This window comes from Nothoprocta perdicaria, unplaced genomic scaffold (assembly GCF_003342845.1).
Source record: "Nothoprocta perdicaria isolate Ctin4 unplaced genomic scaffold, notPer1 scaffold_145, whole genome shotgun sequence".
NCBI lineage: Eukaryota > Metazoa > Chordata > Aves > Tinamiformes > Tinamidae > Nothoprocta > Nothoprocta perdicaria.
Genome location: NW_020454594.1, coordinates 1,072,185 through 1,098,079, shown reverse-complemented (window position 1 = coordinate 1,098,079; position 25,895 = coordinate 1,072,185). Strand labels below are relative to the sequence as shown.

Below are 25,895 nucleotides of genomic sequence, written 5' to 3'. Positions count from 1 at the left end.
CACAATAGCTCCTTCCTTTCTGAGGGCAGGAGATTCACCTTGAATGAACTAGATGGATGCGGAGGAAAAACTTCCTCCCCCATCACATATGGGTGCAGAACTACCTACCACCAAGTCTGCATGAAGAAGAGCAACCCCAAACTCGTTGCAGAACAGCAGTTTTGCACCTATACAGATGCCTTTTTAAAAAAGCAATACACTTACTTCAGTGATATACTCTTAAAGACTCCCTCTCTATCAAAACCCCAAACTTTACTGCTAGACTGAATGAAGCCACTGCTGTGTAGAAAAAGTTGTATTTACAGTTTTATTTAGCAGAGTTAAAGAGCAAACAATTTTAACACTGTTGTTGAAAAGTGTTTTTACCCAAAGTTGCCAAGTTGTAGCAAGTTTCTGAACAGAAGTATCAGGCGTAAGGCAATAATTCTGAACAGCCCATTAAGGAACATCCCATCCCCAAAGAACAGAGCTGATAAAGCTGGTAGAAAATTTATACTGTGACTGAGTCAATTTTCAAAAAAAAAAAAACCTTAAGACGGAAGTGATGAAAAGAGACTTCAATTGTTGATTCTATCTTTAACATCTGCAGATGAAGGAATTTCTAAAGCACGTAAAATGTAAAGATGATAATTCCTGCTTCCCAGGGAACATTCAGTGCTTTGAATCCAAGATGCGATGTCCGTACACAGCGGTCAGTACATGACTATGCCAATACATAGATGGTGAAGGACACAAATCGAAGATTAGTATTTTTTCCATTCCATGTCATCAGGAGGGTTTACTTCTACCTTCTTTTTACTGACATCTGACCAGTTAGTGCTCAGAACCGTCCCTCCCGATTCCATCTGCAAGAAGAGAAAAGAGTTTTTTGTTTGCTGCAGGAATTTTAGTGATTTAAAAGCCATGGTTCTTAGAGCAGTTGGATTCTTTAGTTTCTTCAGAATTGGTCAAACTTCATTTAGAAGTTACATAGCATTTCTGTGTAAATATTGAATAATATTTGAAAAAATGATTTTCCAAATTTCAACCCCAGCATACTTTTAACTGTACTTGACATACTGGGTATTTGCTTCAATACCAAGTAGCTTTTAAGGCCCAGTCATGTTCTTGCACAGGAGGACTACAAARAAAGGAAGCCAGGACTGCCAATTAAGGGGAATTTCTTCCTTTCATCCTGGGCAACTCCCCAAGCTCTAGACGAGCTACAAACTCCCTTGGTGAGAGTGACTGAAACAGAGCAGGGACRGAGCACGAGCTCCATGGAGACACATGCTGGGATCTGAACCATGTTCACTAGTGCACGGTGCTGTAGTGTGACTGGTTACACCCACGTCTCCAACTGAGCTGCTGCCACTGACTGTGGGCCCGAGGTTTTGAGGGCTAGAGGCTTGCCAGCTCATGCACAGCTTAGTAAAACGTGCCAACGTGCAAAAGCTGCATGTTTATTTATAGAAACAAAGATAAAGAACTTACAAATGATTTGTTCATGGCACGTTTCACTTCATCTGTGCCATCTGAATAGATTTGCTGGAAGAGTTTATTTAAAGCAGCATCTCCTTCTAACTTTTCGTTCTTCTCTTCCTCCTTGATCTCAACCACCAGTTTATCCCAGTTCCTTGTATAGTGAGAGGATGATGGATATAAGTGCTGGGTATCTGAAAAAAAGAAGCTTTAGTCAATCAGTTCTAATATTGGGATTATGAAGACAAAGGAGTAGGACATACGACTGGAAGGCTGCATCCGGAATTCCTTAGGAAATGTTAACTTTGCAGACAAAAATGAGAGTATAAGTGAATATTAACAACAAACAAAATTCAAAGTTTTATATTTTAAGATGATCCCTGCAAGATGAAAATTGTCTGGATGTTAAGGGTCTTTCAAAATTAGCAAGAGAATAGAGACATCAGTGAAGTATCCACTATATGATTATTACCTGGCTTTAAAATAGGTGCTAACTACACATCCTGAATATTACAAAAWAAATGTAAAAAATAAGAGGAATCACATACAAGTTTGGAAGGTGCTTATGGGGAAAACAAACCAAAAACCCAAAACATCTGAGTTCCAAAACGGCAGTAAATACAACAGCAAAACCAGCTTTTCTATCTACAGAAATATACACACACCAACATATCCTACGAATTAGGGATATTTTAACTGATGACATATGAATCTGAAAATACAAATCAGTTCCTCTATAGGCTCTGCAGTAACAACAATAAGGGCAATTAAGATGACAAAGAACAGATTTAGCAGCTGCAGAAGTTCCCTTTAGAATAAACAGAGGATTAATATAACTCAGCTATCCAAAGAAATGGTGGACAGCAATAACACAAATAGATAAGGCCCAAGTGAGGTGTAACAGATTTTGGGCAAACCCTCCTCCTCAGCGTCCAGAAAAGCTCCACAAAGCACCCCCAAAAATCACCCTAGGCAAAAGATAGTCTAAAGAACAAGCCCCAGAGAAACCAGTGACAAGCACAGATCCTGAACAATCCACCAGGTTAGTGGACGTGATGTCTAACTTTCATAACTGAATTTTAGCAATATGAATAGCTATGAACAGTTTCATTAGGTGTTACATTGTACACATGAAGCTGTAATAATATTACCAATATTTAACCTACCAAATTTTCTAAATAACTGGAAGCAAGTCAACAAAAGTGTTAAACATGAAACAGTTAAAGAACAGACCTGGTGTAAATTGCTTTAACTTTGGAGAATCCCCCTGTCCCTCCAGCTTCTCCCATCTCACAGCTTCTGGCTTCTTCATTTTTATCTCAACCTACACAAGACAAAAGACAAATTAATCCAGATGACAAACAGATCAGCCAAAGAGTTTTTTGATTAGCTGGATTTTGTAGCAGTGAGAAAAATAACTGTTTGTTTCAGATATGGTCTCTAATACAAATCCTGCATTGTAAAACAATGCTTACTTTATAACATTAAGTTACCTGACTGCAGGTCCCATGTCAACTAAAGTCATATGTGGCTGCATAGCTCTAGCATTAAACTTTTTTATTATATCACTTACTTTTGTTTATTACTCAGTTTTTGTAAATTATGCTATCCCTGAAGTGAATCATCTATCCCCACCTCCCAGTACACCAGGCATCAAGATTTTTAAATATTACTTTCAGCATTTTCTTGACTGTCAACCCTAATAATTCAACAGGTATTCTGAAGGATTGCAAAATACGAATTTATCTAGGTTTAAATTTCATCCACCAAAAMATTTCTTATCTTGATGCATAGCATATGAACCAGAAAAAAACAGCCCAAGACTGTAAAGATCTTCCTTTTGCAGAAGCTTGGAATCAGCACTGATTTGGTTCAAGTGACATATACTTCAAGAAAGCCAGAGGGAAAACTGCCTAGTRTATGTTGACAATATCTGCAATTAAAAGTGGATAAAAGTTGCAATTATTGTAGGAGTAAAAGTGTAACATCACATTCCTGCTCACATCTAGGCACAAGCCCCTCTGCACAACCACACTGAAGTGCTTTTTGTACAGTTAACCTCACCCTTTGGCTGCAGCATTACAAAGCTGCAGGCCAACCTACCAAACGAGGGCTGTCCAAGGCCACTCAGGAGGACAAACTCACTGGAAGTGCCACAGAGTCGGTAGGATGGAAGAGCCAGCTCGAAACGGTGCCTGCAGAACCCGAGCTGCTGATCTGCATCAAGGGCTTGGCCGAAGCAAGTCCCAAGCTCGACCTGAAGCCACTACAGCCTGGGGATCCCTGCAGACCCGTGGACAAAGCCACCTCTGTGAGAGCTAACCCTGGAGATCCTAGGAACAAGTTCCTTGCACAGCATCACGTTGCGCTGAAACCCAAACTTTATTTAATCTAGTCCTCAAATGGGCAGCGGGTAAGCAAGTCCAAGATGCCTTAGAAAAACACAGAAATGATTCCAGGCTTTCCTATTAACCACCATGCTGCATTTTAAGAATGAAAAAGYGCAAGCCTCCCTTTATTTGGGTGGCACAGAATACCCCTACACTTCCCCAGACCAGTCTGCATCCTTACTTGCTGCCACTCACTYGTACTGACTGAGAAGAAAAACTGCTCAGACTCAAGGTGTGGAAAGCCCTTCAAAGCAGGGAAAGGTTTTGTAAGTTTGCAAGTCCCACACCTACACGTATCAACTTCCTACTCCCTGTCTGTTCGACATTCAGTGTTTTTAGCAACTTTACAAGTTAAAAATTAAGCATGAGGAGATCACTTTTTAAAAACAGCGAAAGGATTACGCAYAGAACCAAAGGAAATCAAATAGTAATCAAATTCTTACTACTCTAGTTGTTCAACCTACCACCCCTTAAGAAAGCCTATATTCCAGAGTGCAGTATTATAAACTGAGTGTAGGATTATAAACTGCAAGGACAAACCCAACTTTGTTGAAAGTGCACAGAGAAAGCATTAAAAAGCTGTGCCAGAAACCAGTCTGCAGAGAATGTGAAGTAATTAGCAAAGCTTTCTTCACTGGACTCGCCTGAAAACACTCTGGAAAGGACAATCCCAAAGCTCCTCTCTGAGTACCACGATTGTAAGTCTAAGGCTGTGCAATTAGTTTGAGGAAGCTGAAGTATTTATGTCCCTATAAAGGCAAACAAGTAGTTCCATCAGAGCCAAAACCAACATTTTTTTTTCTTATGGATTTGGATCTCATGAGTCAAACAATTTGTCACTTACAAAGGTGCTAATTAGCTACAAGTAAAATGGCAGTAATTTAAAACCACGTGTCTCTCCTCCACTTCCACTGTGTAACTCTTCAAGCAGAGTATTTTAGCAGTGACACATGCTCTGCTATCAGAGTAACAAGAATAGGACTGGTCTAATTGAGTGAAACCAGCCCAGCCAAGCCCGAGTTAAGTGAATGTACATTAAACCAGACATGGTGGCTAAGAAACAGTCAGGAGCAGATGAGCAGGACCGTAACAGAGTCCAGAAGCAGATGAGAACGTAAAGCAAAATGTGGGACAAGGAACTGGGAGTCAGGGGACTACAAATATACAACAGCTGTCACCACTAATAATACATGTGAGCCCTGAACAAAGCTTCTTCCCAAAAGACTCTCTGCAATGAAGTACAATATTTGAAGACTTTCTGCCAGCTATGGGGTCRGGCTTCCACACCTAACAAAACTCCTCCAGCACATTCACAACTGGTTCACATCAATTTACCAACTGCCCCACTTATTTTCAGAAACCTTTTTTCAACTTAAAACTTATGCCAGGTTTTTCTGAAATCATCCAATGGTAGGTTACACTACTAACCACTTAGAACTATTTAAACTTGGTTTCCCACAGAAATAATCAGCTACTACAGGGGTCAAGTTGCACCATCCACGAACTGGCTTAGAAGGGCAATGAACACAGAATGGCTGAGACTGGAAGGGACCTCTAGAGATCACCCAGTCCAACCCCCTGCTCCAGCAGGGACACCCAGAGCACGGGGCACAGGGCGGCATCCAGGCGGGTTTGGGAGATCTCCAGAGAAGGAGACTCCACAGCCTCCCTGGGCAGCCTGTGCCAGGGCTCTGGCACCTTCACAAGGAAGAAGTTCCTCCTCACATGGAGATGGAACTGCCCRTGTTGCAGTTTGCACCCATTACCCCTTGTTCTGTCACTGGCCACCATTGAGAAGAGCTTGGCCCCTTCCTCCCTAAACACACACAAAACAATTAACAGCACTGCTTATCCTTTAAGCTTTCCAGAATGTCTGCCAAAGGGAAGATTTCACATGCTAAGGAAACTAAATCAGCAACTTMATTGCACATTTGAGTTGCAAAGGTCTTAATTCCAAGATTATTTCATACTCTGCTTTATAGTGCACCCCCTACACAATCTGTGAGTGAGGTCTGATACAGATATTGCTCAAACCCATTCAGTTCTTGTTTGTCTGTCCCCTTATTTAGCTTCCAGCCTTACTCCTGCTTCTCCAAATCCCTCCAGTATCCCCCGTTACCCTCATGCTCCAGACTGACCACCAATAGGCTGCAGAATCTTAGGCCAATTTCCTCTATGCCAAAGAGAAAAGAACAGCCCTTCRCATGAGATGATGCTACTAAGCATGAACTTTCTCTACTCAGAATACAACCTGCCTCAAAAATCCCTTATAAAGGCCCTTGGCTATTCCTGGCAGTATTCTACTTGTACTAGAAAGAGAGAAAACTTTATTTTTTTTTGCTGCTCCAATAATCCTCTCCCCTCCTTTTTTAATCTACTAGTTCTTACACTTCCCTCTCTCAAACTGGCCCTAAGCCAGTTGCTGCATGATAAACATCCCTAAGGAAGGGGCAACATTATAAGCTAATTCCCGGTGGTTTTCTCCAGCCTAAATCATTTCACCACCACCAAACTAGAATTCTAGACAGATGAAATATTGAGACAGAATGTATTTATGATACAATTAAACCTTCTATTCCATCTACTTCAATTCAAGCTACTCATTAGGCAAAGTGGCAGGCAGCAGCAAAACTAGGGAAATCATTAGCTGTATGTACCATTATACAACCACACTTTCTAAAAATATAAAGCTACGAAATTCTGTTTGTGAAGCAGCATATTTTTTTTTCAACTTGAGAGTTTACTTGCTCCAAAGGGAAACGATTTTGCAAGTCCCAGTTACGTGCACAAACGGCAATAAATGCATTTTAATGAACTTTTTAAAGCAGAAACTGATAGCTATCACACACACACACACACGCATCACATCAATATGGACATTTATGTTAGATGTAACACACAAACTTGTTCTTTTTCCCTCCTTTGAAAAAAACGTCAGTACTCAGACAAGAAGAAACATATTGCAACTTTTTGCCAACTACTTTGATTTAACATTTATATTTCATAAAATTTATGCCTGTGCGCCTCATGCCAACTTTGGAATAAYGAATAAGAAAAATTCACTGCAAATTAAATGTTTTGCACGCCACTTAAAGAAACTGGCTCAGGAATTTAACTGTTTTTATTCAAATGCTACTTTAAGAGCTCTTCTGTAAGATGCATCCCCCTTCCTCCTAACTTTTTTAATGGCCTAAATGTCCCAGCACACGTAGCTCAGAGTGTGTATCCTGATTATTCTACAGCTTGAAGATTACAGCACTTTAATAATACAGCAGCTGCTCAGTGCAAGTGTCCAACATCCAATCTCTTATTTTTATGCCCTACTCCTTCCTGAATTAGCCGGAATGCAGAAGAACAAAACAAGAGAAGTGCTGAAACTGCCCTTCATCAGAAGCATTCATTAAAAGACAGTTTAATAATTACTACAGGAAGGCTATCTCATGCTTAAGCTCTGCAGTGTATATTCCAAGCTTGCTACACACAGGAGAAAGCGGCATCTTCATTTCTCTTTTGTTCCTACAAACCCTACATGAGACCCTCTGCCAGCTTCCTCATTCCATGAGCTCTCCTATTCCTTCRTGGAAACCAACCCGTCGCTCCCTCCTAACTCCTCTTTCTGCCCATTAGGTAACTGAGCACAGGAACTAGATTTCTCCTCAGCCTTTTCTTTCCAAGCCAGCACAAACCCAGTTCCTCAGYTTCTCATTGTATCCTGGGGGCTCCAGCCTTGGCCATCCTCTATTAGCATCCTTCTTGTGCTGGAAAGCCCAGAGCCGGCCATGGTACTCCCAAGGCATGTAAAATGCAATGCCCAAGTAATCCTGTCTGATGTATTGGCTTAATTCACATTTCCAACACTTTGGGTTCAAAGTGAGCAAAGTAAAAAGGAAAAGCCACCAAAAGTTTCAATAGAGCAATTCACATATAGTGAATTGTACTTCTCTGAGTAAGAGCAGAAGAGTCAGACTGGGGGGTTATCCTCCAAAAGAAATCACATCAACAGCGTGTAGGAGTTTCTGCTCATCAAGTAACAAKTTTTTTTWAAAAAAAGTGGCAGAGATTGAAGCAAATTTGTTTGCAGTTGAATGCAAACTCCACTACACGAAAAGATGCTAGAGTTACTCTCGGAAGGTAATCGAAAGCTTTTCATTGATAAGCACAAAGGAAATCTTTGACTTTAGGAAGGAGGCCGGAACAAAAGATCATTTCATCTAGTTTGGATGTTTGGTCAAGGTTTCCCTCCTCGCTGAAGTTACACAGCTGCCACCTACTAGAATTCAGCATTTTGCAGGAAGAGCTTCATTTACAGACACCAGATCTTTTCACCACACCCTCAGTGTTCAGTTACGTTCACATTCACTTTCAGGACAGAAAGAACCCTTCTTCATCATTCTCCTTCATGTATTTATATAAAGCCTGGGCACTGGCTTACATACTTGTCTAAAATACAGGTCTCAGGGCACTAACAAGTTGGCACCTGCCCTACACGTACTGCATTCACAGAGATGGAGTAACAAGTCAAGACTATTTAGAACCAAGTAAATATGATGCCAATCACTGGAAAAGCTTCTTTTATCATCTAATTGGGAAATCGTTCCATCTAGCCTAAGAGGTGCACGCAGTTTGGGAGAGTATCCAACTTGTATCTTAACTATCATCTTGTAATTCAGAGGAAATAGTCAAGAACACATAGGGGAGACACGAACCTGAATGAAAGCGTCCCACAGAAAACAAGTGTGTGAGACAAAGGAAATCTGCACTCCACTCATAGCAGAGAAACTGATGGAGGGATTCAAGAGAGAAAGTCTCACTTAAAGCCCGGGCTGCAGCTGTAGGAGCTATGCAAACCTTGTTAAAATAAACCAGTAACTCTGTTTACCTATTTGTGTATAGGTACCTCTCAATAGAGGCTCTGATTAGAGTCCAAGAGAGAGTGAAACAGCTTCAGTATTTGTTGTTTCCTTCACATCCACCAACCAGCAGCAGCTTTTCCTGTAAGCTGCACAGGGTATTTCAAGAACTGTGATGCAGAAGGTTGGTTTGGGGAAAAAAAACATTCCTGTGATGCCCATGACCATATGCTTGGCATGAAGCTGGTAAGAGTGGGCTTCGCTCTCAGAGGTCTTTATTAACTAACAAATGTTAACTGTAACACTGGGAATCACCAAAAATCCTCTCCTCTTTGCAGGACATCTTTGATCTTTAAGCAAAGGAAACGCTTGGCGGGGGGGGGTGTCAAGAAACCATTTATTTTTTTTAAAAAGAAATCTTTTTAAGATGGCTGTAAACTGTTGTAAAGCCACTATTGTCCACAAAAAGCATAACACACAAATTATTGAAAGCCCAGAGCAGTCATCCCTGGACTGACAGCAGTCAGAGAGCAGAGGAGAAGGAGGGGGAAAAAAAGAGAGACACAAGCTTAGGTTTCCTTCAAGATGATGAATACACAAGCTAACACATATTTGTTAGCTTGTGAAAAGCATATTTGTTAGCTCTCATGAAGTACCCCTTCAACCTCCTAGATGTAAGGACAGGAAATCCCCAACTATGGCATCATTTAGAAGAAAATCTAGGTAACAGAATACCTAGAGAAACTGCCAAGGTTACTAAAGATCCCAACAGACCACAGCAGAATATCGCACACCAGAGTCCCACATATACTGCTTTATATATCGTATAAAAAGAGGGAGAGTAAGGTGAGGCTCATTTTGCAGTGAGAACTGTTTCAAAAAAGGATGCCAAACTGGTTCATTTCTCACCATCCAGCAGGCAAATAAAAAAAAACCCTAAATGAACCATTTTGTCTTAAACGCCTTTAGTTACAAGCTAACACATCCATTTTAAGCCTTCCCTTCTATGAGCAGAGCGATGATAAACAGGGAGAACTGCACGGATGCAAATTCCCGAGAGCCGCCTTGCTCCAGCCGTTACATTTTGGCTCCCTCTGCTGGAATTAAGTGACAGAATCAAGTGACACTGACACTGTTTTTGCCCAACTTCACTTGACATCCCAAACGCAGCAGCGACTGCCAAAACACACAACCCCCCACCTACGTATCGGGTATGAAGTCACACCACGCAAAGATCAGATCAGCTGCCATTTTTAAGACAAACCTTTTAAATCCATACAGTATTTTTGGAGCTGCTGCTCTTAACACTCCCAGGCTGCAGTTGCTTTTCTGCTTGATCAGGTTATTGTGGTAAAGTTGCTCAGAACAGGCAGGCACCTCTGACAGAATGGGAGTATAACTTRCAATTTCTGTTGGCCTAGTTACACCGGTTGCGATCCATCAGCTATGCGGTTCACGTACATAAAAACTGGTTGGTAACAGACTAAAGACAAGCTCTTCTGCTCTGGAAAAGTTGCTGTTAGGAATCAGTAACTTCCCCAAGAGAGGGGCTCGATTCATTTTTACTGCTCATTTTCCTCAAGCAAATGCTAGATGTAGGTCTTAGATTTTCGGAATTATATGGGGAGCAATCCTGGGCAATACTAAATAGCTCACAAGGAAATGTGAGCTGGATGGGTCGATGCATCGTGACCTCAAGCTGGTTGTACAAGAAGTCACCTCTGTTCACTGGCACGGAGGCTTGTGAAATTACAGACGGCTGCGAGCTTGGCAATGCCACACACAGCCACTGCTAAATGCACAAAAAGAAATCACCTGTGAAACTGAAGCCAAAGATACACGGTGTTAGGATGCATAAAAGCACAGCTGAAAATAGTCCTTTCCAAACCAGAGTTCCCTTAGGGATTACACTGTTCTTTGGTCAGCGTGTCAAGTGTGTCACCACTTCAAACTCAAAGGTCTGCAGATGAACTATACTTAACTCTCTGCTCATACAGATACCACGAGAACACCTCCAGACAGCTGTCCTGRCTATCAAGGTGTATTTGCTAGTCCTGCTCTGCTCTTTTAAGAAATGCAGACAAAGCATGAGTATACTGAAATTAGTGAAATTACTATTTCATTGCTAGGAAAGAACATTATTAAGGTATCAGGTGTTTTTCACCACTGCTGGCATTCTCTAAAAGAACCAATCCCAGAACGTGCAAGTTCTGCCTCATTGTTTACATTTATTTTGGACCCCATAATTCTGCAATTAAGGCCAGTTTTTCCTCCTGGACTTGCATCTTCATCCCTTTGCATTTATCAAGTGATGATGCATTTCAACCAGTATGAGGAAATCTCTCTGCAACTTCCCTCAGTTACAAAAGCATGCAGGATCGTGGCATTTGCCAATTCTACTGCTACTCCTTCTGATATAAAGCTGAAAACTCCAGCAGGACAAAGTTCAGTGAAAAAGCGAGGCCAGTGACAATGGGAAACATTTCAGCAGGGTGATTCAGGTTGGACTGAATGGCTCTAGCAGCAATACAAGGAAACTGCTGCTGCTGGAGGCCTGTGAACTCAGGCCAGAGGCTGTGATTAATCCCCAGCAGAAGCAGCCACCTCCTGCTACCTGTGCTTCACCTCCACGTTAGAGCCCCTGTGCCCCACATACTCCCATCAACAGCCCAAAGAGTCTCTTCCTCACTCTGGTCTTCACTCAAACACTTCTTCAATGGAAAGATGTTCATCTGTGTGGCAGGGTACAGTGAAAGACAAGAGACCAGCTCCATGTTCCTTCCTCACAGGCTTCCATGCAGATGCCTCTTCTAGAGGCTTTCAGATCACATCCAGCTATGACATGCATGGACTGTCATCCTCACAATCAAGGGGGTTAGAATTTAAAATTTAGTGGGTTAACATTTACCAATAAYCAATCTACACCACTGTTTTAAAGCAACAGTTACGAGGACTCTTCCCTCCCGTTTCCCCAGTGTAGTGCCTGTAACTAGGGTGCCGTTTACTTTGATGAAGGCAGAGCAAAGGCAGGCTCCGGGAGCACCTGCTCCAACTGCTCTCCAGAGCTCAGCCCACAGGAGCAGAGCTCAAGTGTTCTCTTGGCCACACAGCTACGTTCCTGAACGGCCACTGCGGACACGAGATCCTCAATACTGGTTGTTTTCTCTAGATATCTCCTGTTTTCTGCCACGCTACAAATTATTATAGACATAAGTAAGGTGACTAGGACAGAGAAGAGATTGCACCAAGCCTAGTCAGAGCAATAAGGCACATTCAAGAGTCTTTTAACATTCATCTTAATTGCCAGGGATTTTTWATGTCCACGTGTGTTCTTATCCCAGCTTCACAAGGCCTGTCTGCAAATCCCTGAGCCTCTGATGTCTCTCACAGACCAAGCACTTCCAAATTCTAACATCCCATCCTCTACTGGGACTCACACGCTTTTAGAATAGATTAAGTGTCCCCTAAATGTGTTTCTAGGACATAAAAGTTAACCTGTTGCTGTTCTCTTTGTGGGGATTACAGAGGTTCTCTGGCAGACTGAAGAACCACAACAGCTTCAGATGCACGAGCGATGYGCAGGTCAGACCATGCGAGATCTCCCACACCTGCCAACTCTAAGGCACGTGGACATGTGGGTCCCAAATCTCCAGGCTCTTAACAGCTCTGGAGTACCAGTCTTTATCAGAGAAGCAAATGTAACGGAGGATTCATGCACTTTGGAAGATGGTGAGATCAAGCCCTTCTCCCAAAGTCCTCACAGGAGCAGTTCTCTATCTTGTGCAAACAGTTTGAGAACTTTTAAATACTCCAGYGAGTTACCCAAAGTAGCAACTACAAATTTTCTATACCACTCAGATGAACACAATACACCAAAAAACCTGCAAAAATCCACCTTTTGAGTAATTAAACACTGAGACCACACCATTCTTTTAAGGCATTTACTGCTTTGCAAATTACAATATTCTAAACCTGTCTCTTCATGTTTGTGTCCTTAATATAGACCTGCTTTGCAAGAGATTACTTCAGCCTTACTCCATCTGCTGGTGAGAACTGGAATTAGACAGGTACCATTTAAATCCTTGTATTCCTTCACCAATTTAGGTAGATGGCCTTGCACAACTCTCTCCTCTAGGAAGAAGTTTCAAGCAGTGACATCTGAAATAAATTCTTGTCCCGTTTTGTCTCTTAAACTCTCCCTCAAAGTCACATGGATACAATAAAATTTGGAGGAAGGTACAAAACATTAAAAATTCAGATCCTGCTTAAACACAGAAAGCTTTGACACCAATAAGAATTTCTAAATCGGGCACCATAAACCTAGAGATTATTCAGTTCTGAACCAGCTCACCTAGACTAGAGAGAGAGCTGTAGAATAACAAAGTCCAATTTATTTCAGCAGTGTTCAGAAGCATGCAAGGTGCTTCACAGAAGCAACAGTAATTTGTAGACATATCAGAAGTTATAATATAAGCTAGSGAAAGGGGGAGGGAAAAAAGCTAGGAAAGAAAAAGTGATTCTATATGGAAAGCAAGATATTATGACTATCATCATGAGACAAGACAATGCAGCAGAACTGTTATCAATGTCAGAAACCGTCAAAAATTATGTACACTTTAAAAGCTTACCTTAGTTGAGAGCACTTTAAATGTACTTTGCTCTGGCACTATAGAATGAAGAAGAACAAGCTTTAAGTTGTAGTCCTCCCCCGATGGAAGTCTCACTGATGCATTCATCTGTTAACAGTCAAGAACACGTTTCTGGTCACCTGAGAGTGCAGCTTTTCATTCTGAGGTAAAGGACTGCAGCTTGGCACCAAGACTAAGTGATTAAATTAATGACCCTTCACTAGGACACTTTTAAAATCAAGCAGCAGACATCAGAGAATTTAAAATGAAACCACTACTTCCTGCATTATTCAACAAGGTGTTTCTAAAGTACACTACAAAATGAAAAGGAGATTTCAGTTCTTAGCCAGCAAGTACTCAAAAAGCCTATTATCTTGTCAGCTTGATCTACATTCTTTAGAGAAAGATTTCTAAAGCAAATAAAGTGTCAACATATTAATAATGGAATATGAAAACAAATTGCAACTTCCTTTTGAACACATGCAAACTACGTGCCAAGCGTTCACATAATTTTAACAATTTAAAGTAGACAATTATAGAAGTCTTTGGCTGTTACTAAGTACCAATTCAGCTGAGAATAAGAGCCCAGGTCCTCAATATTCATAGGGAAATTAAATGTGAGTGTCATTAGTACTGCATATAGTATTACAGTAAAGAGATTACAGTCTTCCTCTGAAATACACACTGGCTGCCATTATCAATTTTAGTGACATCAAAATGGAGAAAAATATACACAACGTTAATTCTTCTTGTATAATTGTCCTAAAGCAAGCTGCATTGCTTATGCATACCTGCTCTTTAAAAAGCCTTGTTTCTGTTCATTCACACTCCRGGTACACATACACTCAGACACAGAATCATAAAATGGTTGAGGGGAGATCCCTTCCCCTCTGCAAGGGACCTCCAGAGGTCACCTAGTCCAACCTCCCTGCACACACAGGGCCACCTAGATCMCGTGGCACAGGGCTGCATCCAGGTGGGTTTCAGAGATCTCCAAAGAAGGAGACTCCACAACCTCTCTGGGCAGCCTGTKCCAGGGCTCTGTCACCCTCACTGTCAAGAAATGTTTTCTTAAGTTCCTGTGGAACTTTTGGTGCTTCAGTTTGTGGTCCTTTCCTCTAGTCCTATCACTGGTCACCACTGAAAAGGGGCTGGCCCTTTTATTTTATTTAAAGCTGAATGTTTTTAAGTTCAGTTCACTTCTTCCCCTAAACCCTTCCAAATACTCAGGCAGCTGGAAAACAGATGCTCCTTTGCAACAGGCATAGCAGAATTTATGTTTAAGCATATTATTTATATTAAGCATATAAATATATATTTATTTATATGCTTCTGTGTATCCTACGGATCCTGCCCTGGCAACACTCATACAAATACTCAGAGGGGGAAGATCACTAGTACTATTTTTCCTTGCTATTCCAACAAAGGGATGGCCCAGTATTTTAACAACTGCATCTTGTGGGATCCACGGGTGCACATCAATGAATCAACACAGGTCACCTCTTTTTCTGAGAACTGCACACGGACAGCATCCCTCTGGGCATTCTTGATCATGATAGTCACAATCACTTGGGATTCTGTTTGGTACCAGTCGTACCTTAAAGAGAGGAAAACACTGACTGCAAGAAGATATAAATACATACAGGTACACATGCACACACCGGAAGCCAGATATTACACTGTRCAACTTAGAGGGGAAAGACAATATACAAAAGCAGATTTCTTCCCATTCYTCTAACAAAGCACTTGCAGACTTGACAAAGTAAATAACAAAAAAATGTTTTTCAAAAAAGCTTTTTTTTCTCCAAGAAATAAGCATTTCAGACCTAGATTAATTTGTAATCCAATTCACAATATTTTTTGCCTTATTTAAAAAGCACCTTTTTAGTTAAGGATCTTAAAAGCATCTTGAGACATTATCTACACTTAGTACATGGGCAAGTCTTTGAATTAAGGTGAGCATGAGAATTAGAAACAGAAGCAAGAATGTTTATTCCATTCCCTACTTTCCCAGTGGAGCATCTCATGAAGGTACAAATGTGTCTGAACGAAGCAGTGACATTGTTTAAGAAATATTTCACATAGCAACTGTAGCTTTTTCTTTGGCAATTTCAGAAAGTGGCAGTTTCCTAGCCTCTTTCTCCAATGCCCAAGTCAGGAAAGAAGAGTGTTATAYACCATATATCAGCTTAATTCTCATAATAAAACTAAAGTCAACTTACTTGATCTTGGATGGCAGAGGTTGCTGTTGTATACTCTAGTTGAAAGAAAAATTACATGACCATAAGTGGAAAAATATAGTGAAATATATTTCAAAGATACAGAACATTTTCATACTGTCTGCTACCTTTTTCTCAATTTACAAGTGTATTAACTTAGAAACAAGTATAAAGTTCACCACTATTCTCCTAGCCATTTACTCCTGATGAGAACAAAAAGTGTCAATCCATCATAAAACTACTCAGGTAATCCACAATACGCAAGTCGAATATTTTGTAATTGTCAGGATGCTGCTCCAACTCATTTTCTTCCTAGGCAAGATACCTGAGACACAGTAGCTCTAGTAACTCCTGGATGAGCAGTAAAGAAACCTGTGGCAGGTTTAAGAGATTTTTCTTAAACATAAAAACCTTTTAATTGTACTATTTGACTCTGCCTAACATTTTTTTTCTGGTTCAGTTTCCTCCCTTGTTTCCATTTTTAGGATTTTAAATTGGAATTCTGAGGAGAATTCCCAATACGTTTCCCATTTAGACTAAAAAACAGGTTAGTTCTGACACTCCTAAAGATTTCAGATAGTAAGAAACCTGAAAGCAGTTACAATAGAAAACAARTCTGCACATGCTACTTGTGCACACTGAAAATAAAAAGTTAACTTTCTACCAGTCACACACAAAATAAAACCCAACACAGCAATGACAGGATAAGCTGTTTAGTTCTTTTAAATTAGGTTGCAGGCAGCAAGACAAAGTTACAGTTTTAATAAAGCAATCTACACAGCAACGTCCAGATTTGTATCATATTTCTGAGTCCTCAGGGTTCAAATTTTTGGTTCAAAACCCAGAGGTCTAAAGAAAAAACACATCTTAAGAAATAGGTAGGTTTTTTTCTGCTGCATGTATTTAAAGCCTCAAAGTTGTTAAAAGACCCACATGTAAAAGCATGCTCTATCTTAATAACAAAAAAAAATACATTGAAGCAAAAGATATTAAGGAAAACGGCTTACCATTTCAGTCTGTGATACTGCTGCAAAAAGAATAGTTACACTTTAAGTGTGTAACACATACGAGTAAAACATACTRAACTTACATGGCATTTATTCTAGCCAAAGCTGGACTACTCCAAGTATTTTGTGCTCACTTTAGACTCAGCAGTAGAAAAGTTAACAGTTAACCTGCTCTGTGACCCCCCAGCCAGTTTTATCTCTAAGCTTTTTGCTTTTATGACCCTCTAATTTTAATGAGACTTTCTTCATGCTGCCCTTTTCAACCAACAAGTTATGCAAATAAACTATAATACAAAACACGTTGTGTTGAACAGAAGGAAAACATGTTCCATTAAACTCTCCTKGCTTACCAGAAATAAACACAGAAGAGGGGGTGTTTTTGTTGTTGGTTTTTGATTTTTTTTTTTTAATGAAACATGGAAGGTTTATATTAGGCTATATAATTTATGTTAGGTAATTAGATTAGATATATTAGGTTATCATCCATTCATACTACCAGGAAGGAGTTCTCATCAACTTTTTGTCTCRTGCTAGGCTGACACGGTAGGGAATGGGATGGAATTTAGGCAGAATTAAAGTCATTCACATGCACTTAAATACATTGGAATACTAGAACTTAAACTATAGCTTAGTATTTCTTCTTTTAAATGCTTTTTTAAGATACTTCTGTTAACAAGTGGCAAAAAGTATATGAAAAAGAACTAAGTTGTAAAGAAAAAACTATTTCCACTCCTCCCACTCCCTTTCACATTCCCTCTCTCTTCTGGAATATCCAATGGAGAAAATCTCTTGAAAAAAAAAGAAGAATGAATATGCAAAACAGGAYAGGACAATTGAACTAAACCAGACAAAACAGATGTGTTATCACTGATATGGCAGAGAAAGTTCTCAGCCAAGATAACCTGCCGCCAAATAAGATGGCAGCAGCCAATCACTTATCTTACTTTTCCGAAGATAGTACTTTTCACAAGAGTTCTTTGAATTTATACATTCCTATAGAATGCAAACTCCTTATTTACTTTTTGTCAATAAATTAACCTGAACACGCAATATTGCTCCTGTCATAGTCCTTGGTACGTGTTACAAAAGGGGAAAGAGGTGACAACAGGCMAAGGAAAAGACATTAAACCTGATATTCTGCTACATCTCATTCAAATCCACAGGCAGTTGACAGCACCTATGGCTAAATTCACTGCCAACAATGTCCACCTGGAGCAATACTCCTAAAAGGACAACCAACCAGATGGACGTAGTGACTACCAAGAAGCTACACCAGAGTAGCAGTTAGTATCTGACTGAGGCAATTTCCAAAGGGAAYTGAAGTCAGATCCCCACTGCTCTTTCCAGCTTGGCATTTTGAGAGACTTGAAAACCTATTTTGATATTGAGAACTTCAGCTTTTAGAAAACAAACATGCTTCCACAGTTATTAAAATAACATTTAGCATTAGCATGTGAAAGCAACATAAAATTAATTCTGACTGCTTGAACTTTAAATATCTACTTTCCTGTCATGGCTAATTATATTTATTACTTTCCTTGAAAATTAAAGCAGAGAGGGGTCGCACACTGGGAGAGAAATAAAAAGTTAAACAGAAGAAGGCATTTTTTTAAATTGCCTTTTTTTTAAGGGGTAAGGCATAGATCTTTCAAAACATGAAGCAGTTGCAAAGGACAGAGCATATCAAATCCCATACCAAGCAAATTACTTGTCCTTCTTACCATTTAGGGTTTCCTCACATCTTTTAATCCAAGCAGTAAAGGTGTGATCCACATCTAGAAGAGACCGAACATGCTGACATTAAAACTTTTCAAGCACTACCTGTATTGCACAAAGAAGCTGGAAGAAGCTGATCCCAAATTTGCAGCAACTTATTAAATCATGGTATTCTTTCTACTGTCTTCTAGTAACCTTGATCTCTCCACTTAAGCTGTAAGTACTTTTACACAGCTTTTGTTTAACTCTCTTGTATTTAATTAACCTAAACTAATTTGTAGAATAAAAGATCCTGCCTTGAGCTGACCCAAATCTACCTATTGGGTTCCAGTTTGCTTAATTGCTACAGCTGTTCCAAAAACACCTAACATGGTTCTACACTCCTATTCCCRTTACTGTTCAAAATATTTTTTCCAAAACGTTTAGCCACCTAATTTTCTACTTGGAAAGTATCAGGTGAGCTAGCCTGTCCCAAGGACAACTCAAAATTGTGAAACCTTTTGCTAGCACCATGTCTTTTCTCCTGGTGGCCTTACCCAAATTTACATGCCCTTCCAATGCTTCAGGGGTGTTAGAAATACATCCTAACTTCACACTGGGAGTGGAGGGGGAAGGAAAAAAAAAAAAAAACACCATAAAGTAACTGAAAGTAAAGCAACTGATCAGTAAGTAACTGATTAGCAACACTGTGGCATTTTATTTATTTATTTATTTTATTTATTTATTTTAACCAAGGGCTAAACATTTCCCTGTACTGTATGAAGACAAATTAGTCACCCTCCCTGCAGGAGCTGGAAAATGACACTTGAGCAGACAGCGCCCTGCGGGTAYGTCCATTACACCAAATCCTGGGATACTGCAAACTATTAGCCCTGAGCTCCTCAAATATAAAGACTGCATAAATTTTAAGGCATGCCTTATGTCTTAGAACTGCTACCCCAATGCTCAATACTATTTCTCCCCTCAGCTTTTGCCATCCCTACTGATCATTCGAGAACCTATTTTAAATTACATAATTTTTATAAAATCTCTCAAATACTATTTGTAAAAGATAAAAATACAAAGAACATGGTTGCCTTGACACTACAATACAGTCACTGCTAACAATTTTTTTCCTCTTATCTTAGCAAGTCCTGAGCAGGCAATATGCATGTGCAGAAAGAATTCTCCAAAATTAACTGTCAATGTTTTGTTGGGGGAAAGAGAGGTAATCTAATGATCTAATGATTGCCTTAACTATTTAAGTTGCAGAAAAAACAGTCAGACCCACCTCAAGAGGAGGAAAGAAGTGAGGAAGAGGACACAGGATGCAAAAAAGGAAATTCTGATTAGGTAACTTTTTTTTTCCTCCCCCCAAAAGGAGTATGCAAACACTTGGAGCAGATTGACCAAAGAATCCGTGAAATTTTCATCCTTGGAAATAATGAGAAATCAACTCCAGAAGGCCCTGCACAGACTCACGCAAGTTCAAAGTTAACACTAGTTTTGGCCAGCGCGTAGGACCAGATGAGCTCTAGAGCTGCTTGGCAACCTAAATTATTTTACMATTTTAAAATGTATTCCTCCTGTCCCCCACAAAATTACTGAAGGATTGAATCCAGAAGCAAAATTTACCAAATAAGATAAGAAAATGGAATAGAATTGAATCACAACCTTAAGCCCAGACAAACTGAGTAAAGTCTACACTGATCCAGCCTCAGATTTTCAGCAGCAAGAACTTTCAACTTGAAAGTACAGCTGATGGCRAGACAAGACACTGAATCTTTCCTAAAAAAAAAAGTCACCCTCACCAACCACTTCCTGTTCAACATATTTTATAATTACAATTATAAATATAATACTATTAGTATATTTATATAATTATAAAATTAATAGTACTCTAAAAAGTGTAGTAATTTTTAGAATACAGAAAGCACCTAAGATGCTTCTTTAAAAAGTTGCTACTTTTCATCTTCATAAAATTCATTAGATGGTCACAGCAAAAAGCAAGACAATTTCTCCAAACTCACTCTCCAAATTCTCCAAAACTCACATAATACGTCCAAGAATAAGAGACCACCCTGCTTTGTCAGCCTACTGAACTCCAGAACCTATACACACACACCTAGTCTTATGACTGAGGGAGCTCTCACTTCCTAGTGTTAGCAGATAAAATACAGGCACATTGTTCTCTCCATAACCCACCCTGTTAGGTTGTATTTAAACACCACTTTAGGGGGTTAGTGGGAGGCCTTGTAGTACCCTTGTAGGGCACATCAGTCCTACCAGCAAAGAGCACGAGCTCTTGTCTGTCAGTGCTCTTGATGAAGGCTTGAAACAGACCTTGTACCAGCAAACACGTCATGGTCACATAAACATATTACTTCTGCCCCCTTGTGAAGCAAAATCCCCCACGGCAGGAACTTGCTGCCAGACAGCAACAGTGAAACTCTTCTCGAATCACCTCCTTCGTGACCAATTTTCCCACTTTGCTTTTGTTCATTTTGTACTAGCTGCATTTAACTGGAAGTTCACTGGTTTTGCCCCAAGCCCTTACTCACAAAATTACTACATCTAGAAGGACTTTAAACTGTTTCTTACACTCCGACACTTCTCCCACAGCAGYTTAAGCTCGCAAACACCAGTTGGTGCCATGGCAATTTCCACCCTACCACTGCCCCACTAATTTATTCCTGATAGTTTCGGCAGTCAGACTCTTTAGTCGATAATTTCAGCACAGTATTCCAAGAGAAAATACAAATATAGTTGTTTTCTGCAGACTTAATCCACTGAAAGAAAGCATTAAATAAACAAAAGAGTGAGGGGGCAAAAATCACTTGGCAGCAAGGACTTGAATTAGCTTAGGCTCCCATGGAAGCACCGTTTTAGAACAGAGGAGCAGATGACTTGGCAGCTGCAACGTAATTACATTTCCACTGAAGTTTCAGGTCCTAGCCTTTGTTAGAGATAAGAAAATGTACTAGAAAGATCTTAGACTGCGAGGACACTTATCAGATCAGTGTACTTTGTTCTGTGCAACTTTCAACGTATTTTTCTTACCGTTTCTTTCTACTGCTGGGAAAAGAAGATGGAAGAAAGTGAGGATTTTATTTTAGTGCTGCATAGGAAGCAAGAGAAGGCAGACTTATAACCACTGCGCAATTATTTCGTTCTGGGCTTCCCTGTAGCTTCTATCAGAGCTTTCCGCACTGAACAATTTCTACCCTGGCACTCAGTCAGATTGTCAAAACTCCCCAAACTAGGACACCTACAAGGACACTCCTTAAATAAGTGAAAAGCTTCCGTAATTAAGCACTAACAAAAAATCTAACAAAAAATGTAAAAAACTATCTTTAAATAGTAAAAGAAAAATCTTTTCAGCTGAAACACATATCAAGTTACATGCTCTTTATATAAAAAAACGTCCAAATACTTACTGTCCAGCTTCTGTCCTTCTCGGAAAGACTCTAAAGCAGATGTGTAGTTTTTCATATGATATTCACCTAGCCTGCCACAAACAAAAACACAAAGAAATCGTAACTACTTTTCAAGCTACTCCACATGCTGAAAACAACGACCTCAGTTTATGCACTATATTGGTTAAAGTTAAAAAYTTCAGAATATAAGTTGTCCAGGATATTAAGATAACAAGCCTGAACTCAATATAAAAATAATGTATTAAAAAACACATAYATGTTACAACTCAGCATTCAATTTATTCATTGTCTTGCAAAAACCTTGTAGAGAGTTGTAATTCAAATATAAGTATTGTCCTAAAAAATTATCACAATATTCCCAAAGCCCAYGATAAGGTACATACCCTTTCCTGAGAAAAGCTATGGCATTATTGGGATTGAGTTCTAAAGACTTCTTTGCATCTGCAACGGCATCTGTGGAAAGTCAGTTTACAGATAAGGAACATTAATGTGTTACAAAAATGAGTAAGTTGAATCTTTTGTAGTCAAAATTTTTGATGGGAAGTATGTTAATTTTTCAGCTCACACAAAAAATGAAATTTAGCTGTAACTGATACAGATGATCCCTTCATTCACCTGAAGAGCTCTGTACAAAATGAGGTATGACTTTTATTTATTCAAATCCTCTACTTAGATCTAATTTGTAAAATGCTTCTAATAGAAAGAAAGATTAACTCAAAGCCTTATATTAATGTGATCTTTCTCCCAGGCATTATTCAGTTATCGCATTCCTACCATRACAAGATTCAGTTGTATCGACAAGATTCAGTTGTATTGACCACCACACAAGGATGGAGCATTTTTACAACACCAAATTTTAAACTCATCTGAGAAAACTACTTAAAAAAAAAATAATAATTAAAGCTGCCCAGATAGTCCTGTGCCAAAATCAAATGGAAATCTATGTCTGCAGAGCAACCAATTCACTGATCATTTCTGATCATTTTGCAGGTACAAAGCAAACAAAGATGAAAAACAAACAACAAAGCAAACCATAACTGTAATAGCTGCCAATTCAGTTTAAGGTAACAAATACATACTGTTACTGTATTAATTGCAGATCTAAGATATCTTCTGTAAAAAATGTGTCACAATACACTTCTAAGGTGATTATGAGTTTAAAGTCTTTACCAGCATAATTCTGCAGAAGAATATAAGCATAAGCTCGTTGACAATAATATTCAGCATCATCTGGATTCTTTTCCAAGGCTGCTGTCAGCTCCTGTAAAGACAGATAAAGAAAAAAATAAATAGAGTGGCATCTTAGAAGTCTTTGTAAATGCACAATATCAAGCTCTCAACTAAAAGATATTCCAAAACACAATATCCATAATTGGCAGGGAGGTTTGTCCATTGCTCAGTTTTGATCCATAAAGCTTAAACATCAAGGAATCTGCCAGTTATATCAAAGAACCTGCTCCTTACTGAGAAGCAGACAGGTTTCTCCAAGGCCTTAACCCCRAAGTCTCAGTGCAGCCGCTGCCCTTGATCCCAAAGCGCTGCCCACAGCATTCAGCCCAACAGAATGGAAAGGCAGCAGCTCAGCACACGCCTGGGAAAGGCCGCTCGCTTCTCCCCTTCCTGGGCAGGGCTGCTGCGTGCAGGGAGCTCTCCCAAAGCCACTACTGCCCAGCCCTGCAATGCCACGTCCCAGCGGGCTGGGATTCCTCCTCAGGAGCAAGCATGGGCTCAGTTATAGACCTTAAACACATCTAAGTGTGTGTTAATGCAGTGTGTTATGCAGTACGGCTGCCACAACACAGTTCTACCGCTCTACAGAAAGGAGGAGGAGTAAAGAACCTAGCTTAGTTTTAACTCAGACCAGTGCCCTCTTGTCGTTCACCTGCCGTCACACAGATGTTTAAGCCAATATGGGATYTAGTGACCACGGCAGTTTGTTTCACCAGCAGCAGGAGTTTGCAGCAGTGTAAGACATTTAAATTTCTATACCGGAGTCAATATTTTAATACACATTTCTGATTCTGCCCAACTTCTCAATTCATCACTACTTATGTTGCAGAGCATTTTATAAGTGAAAAAAGCAAACAGAAGACACTCTTATTTCATGTGATCAACTACTTTTTCAACTTGGCAAGGAAAAAAAAACCCACTGAAGTTCCCAGCTTTGTCATTCAGACTTTTAAAAGAGCAAATAGACACAGGTGGCGATGACCTTTCAGTCACATCAGATCCAGGCTCGTGCCTCTGAGAACACAGCTACAGGCAGCAGGTGCAGAACACCCAGGTAAGCTCCTCAGGAACCGAAAACCCCGGGCAGAAGCCCCGGCAGGCGCGGGAGCATCGCACCCCACCACAGGGACGGACAGTAAGGACAGGAGCACGAATCCCAGGTCACGCAAACACCCCCGGCTCCAAGTCACCACGATGCTGAGCTGCCCGACGGACCTTCCAGCTCAAATGCAGCCTGCTCACCAGCATGAGCATAAAGCAAAGCAAAATTAAAAAAAAAAACAAACTTAAGTGACAGCTGGTATCAGCGTAACAGACATTATATAACATCCATACAGCGTGCTGTGTTTTGAAACTAGCAAAAAGCTTCTTATTCAAAGCTACCAAATGTAAAAAAAATGAAAAATGCAYAAAGCAAGCAAAAAATCTATGCCAAGAGCAAGAAGAGCAGAGGCACGTCCCAAAAGTGCCCGTTAACGCTTTAAACATTGTTTGTTTACAACCGGAAACTGCACCTTTTCAATCTTAAACTCGTTTTCACTGTGTCAAGTGTACCTGCTCACATCCAACCCCATTAACCTCCCAAAGAGGCTTTGCAAGCTGGGGCGCAAGCCGCAAATAAGGGAAATCAGCTCTGTGACTTCCCCGTGGAGAGACAGGAGGCTTCACCTTACCCCAGAGCCGGAACCATCCCGTCCCCCTCCACACGCCTCCAGCTTCTTCCTAACTTTTCCCTTTCAGTAAGGAAGGACGTGTGAACACACACTGACCCTAATGAGTGTGCAGAATATTAAAAAAAAAAAGAGAGGAAGAAAACAAGAGTGATGACAACACAATAAAAACTGATCAAATGTCTTCTTCCAGTAACTAGATTACGATGTTTCCACCAAAAACCTAAACTTACCTACATACAGCCTCCCTATAGGGAACAGCAGGCAAAGAAAAGTTCGTTTTTACCATTTATTTATTTATTTTTTGCTGTTGTTCTTTTGCCGAGCAGCAGGCGCGCTGGCCCGCTCAGACACCCTCAGTCCCCGCCACGGGCCGGGTGCGAGGCCCGGGCAGTCCCGGCGCTTCCAGGCGGCACCGAGGGCGGCCCGAGGCGCCCCCCTTCCCGGCCCGGCCCGGTCCGGTCCGGTGCCGCCGCCCCCCGCGCTCACCTGCGCCGCCGCCGCCGGCTCCCGGTCGATGTCCGCGTCCGAGAACCTGCCGAGGAAGCGCAAGGGCGTGAGAGGGCGGTAGGGGCCGCGCGGGACGCGGCGGGGAGGGCAGGGGGAAGGGGCGCTCACCGCGGGGCCGCCGCCGCCATGACGCCCCCCGGGAAACTTCTGGAGCCGCCGCGGCGCCCGCGCAACCGCCCCGCAGGCCGCGCGCGGAGGCTCACGGGATGCAGCGGGGCGGYGCCTCGCGCGCCGCGTGATCGGCGCGGCGGCCATGGCTACCGAGGCACGCGGCAACCATAGAGGCGAGGGCGGGGGGGGGAGATAGAGAGGGAGGGGCTCTTCCGGCTCGGCCCCGCCTTCCCACTGCGCGGGGGTGTGCGCATGCGCGGGGCGGGAAATGGCCGCTCCCAGCGGCCCCGCCCCGAGAGGYTCCTCGGGCGCTGGGAGGAGCGGGGAGCGAGGAGGGGCAGGGAGCAGGAGCAGGAGCAGGAGGGTTTTTCTCCAGGGCTCGTTATATAACGGGGTCTCCCGTCAGGAGCGTGCTCCTGCTGCCTGCTGAGGGTCTTCTCCGCTGCTTCTCCCAAAGGCAGAACCTCACGCTTCTGTTATCCGCGGCAAGAGGTTTTGTTTGTGAAGTTGTAATCTCATAATGTTGGGTTTTTTCCCTCCTTTTTTTTTTTCTAGCAAATATGTGAGCAAAACACTCCTCCCCACACACACAGAGCAAACAGTGTAATGCCACTCAAGCCTTAAGTTTTCCTCATGCTTCCTAGTGTTACAAGACGTGTATTATGGGGTAAAGTCCTTGTTTTGCAG

At 41.2% G+C, this 25,895-nt stretch overlaps 1 protein-coding gene across 1 annotated transcript; it reads right to left on the bottom strand.

Annotated features, from left to right (window-relative positions):
• Positions 1-293: 293 nt before the first annotated feature.
• Positions 294-25,225, bottom strand: SUGT1 (SGT1 homolog, MIS12 kinetochore complex assembly cochaperone). The gene is made up of 13 exons (XM_026034485.1): positions 25,206-25,225; positions 25,077-25,122; positions 22,858-22,948; positions 22,071-22,140; positions 21,688-21,758; positions 18,277-18,330; positions 16,556-16,575; positions 15,552-15,586; positions 14,830-14,926; positions 13,330-13,437; positions 2,695-2,785; positions 1,474-1,655; positions 294-845 (listed from the first exon to the last, which is right to left on the bottom strand). Exons 1-13 carry the CDS (start codon positions 25,223-25,225, stop codon positions 744-746), a joined length of 987 nt encoding a protein of 328 aa, XP_025890270.1. The 3' UTR covers positions 294-743.
• Between the last annotated feature and the right edge of the window lie 670 nt (positions 25,226-25,895).

Bases quoted from the DNA above. Each gene is read 5' to 3' on its own strand.
- SUGT1 (XM_026034485.1), bottom strand. From the start codon at position 25,225: ATGGCGGCGGCGGCCCCGCG. The intron at 15,587-16,555 runs GTAAGCCGTTTT...TCTTTCAACTAG, and splicing joins CAGTATCACAGACTGAAATG to AGTATACAACAGCAACCTCT. The intron at 13,438-14,829 runs GTGACCTGTGTT...GACTGTTAACAG, and splicing joins TGCAGTTCTCAGAAAAAGAG to ATGAATGCATCAGTGAGACT.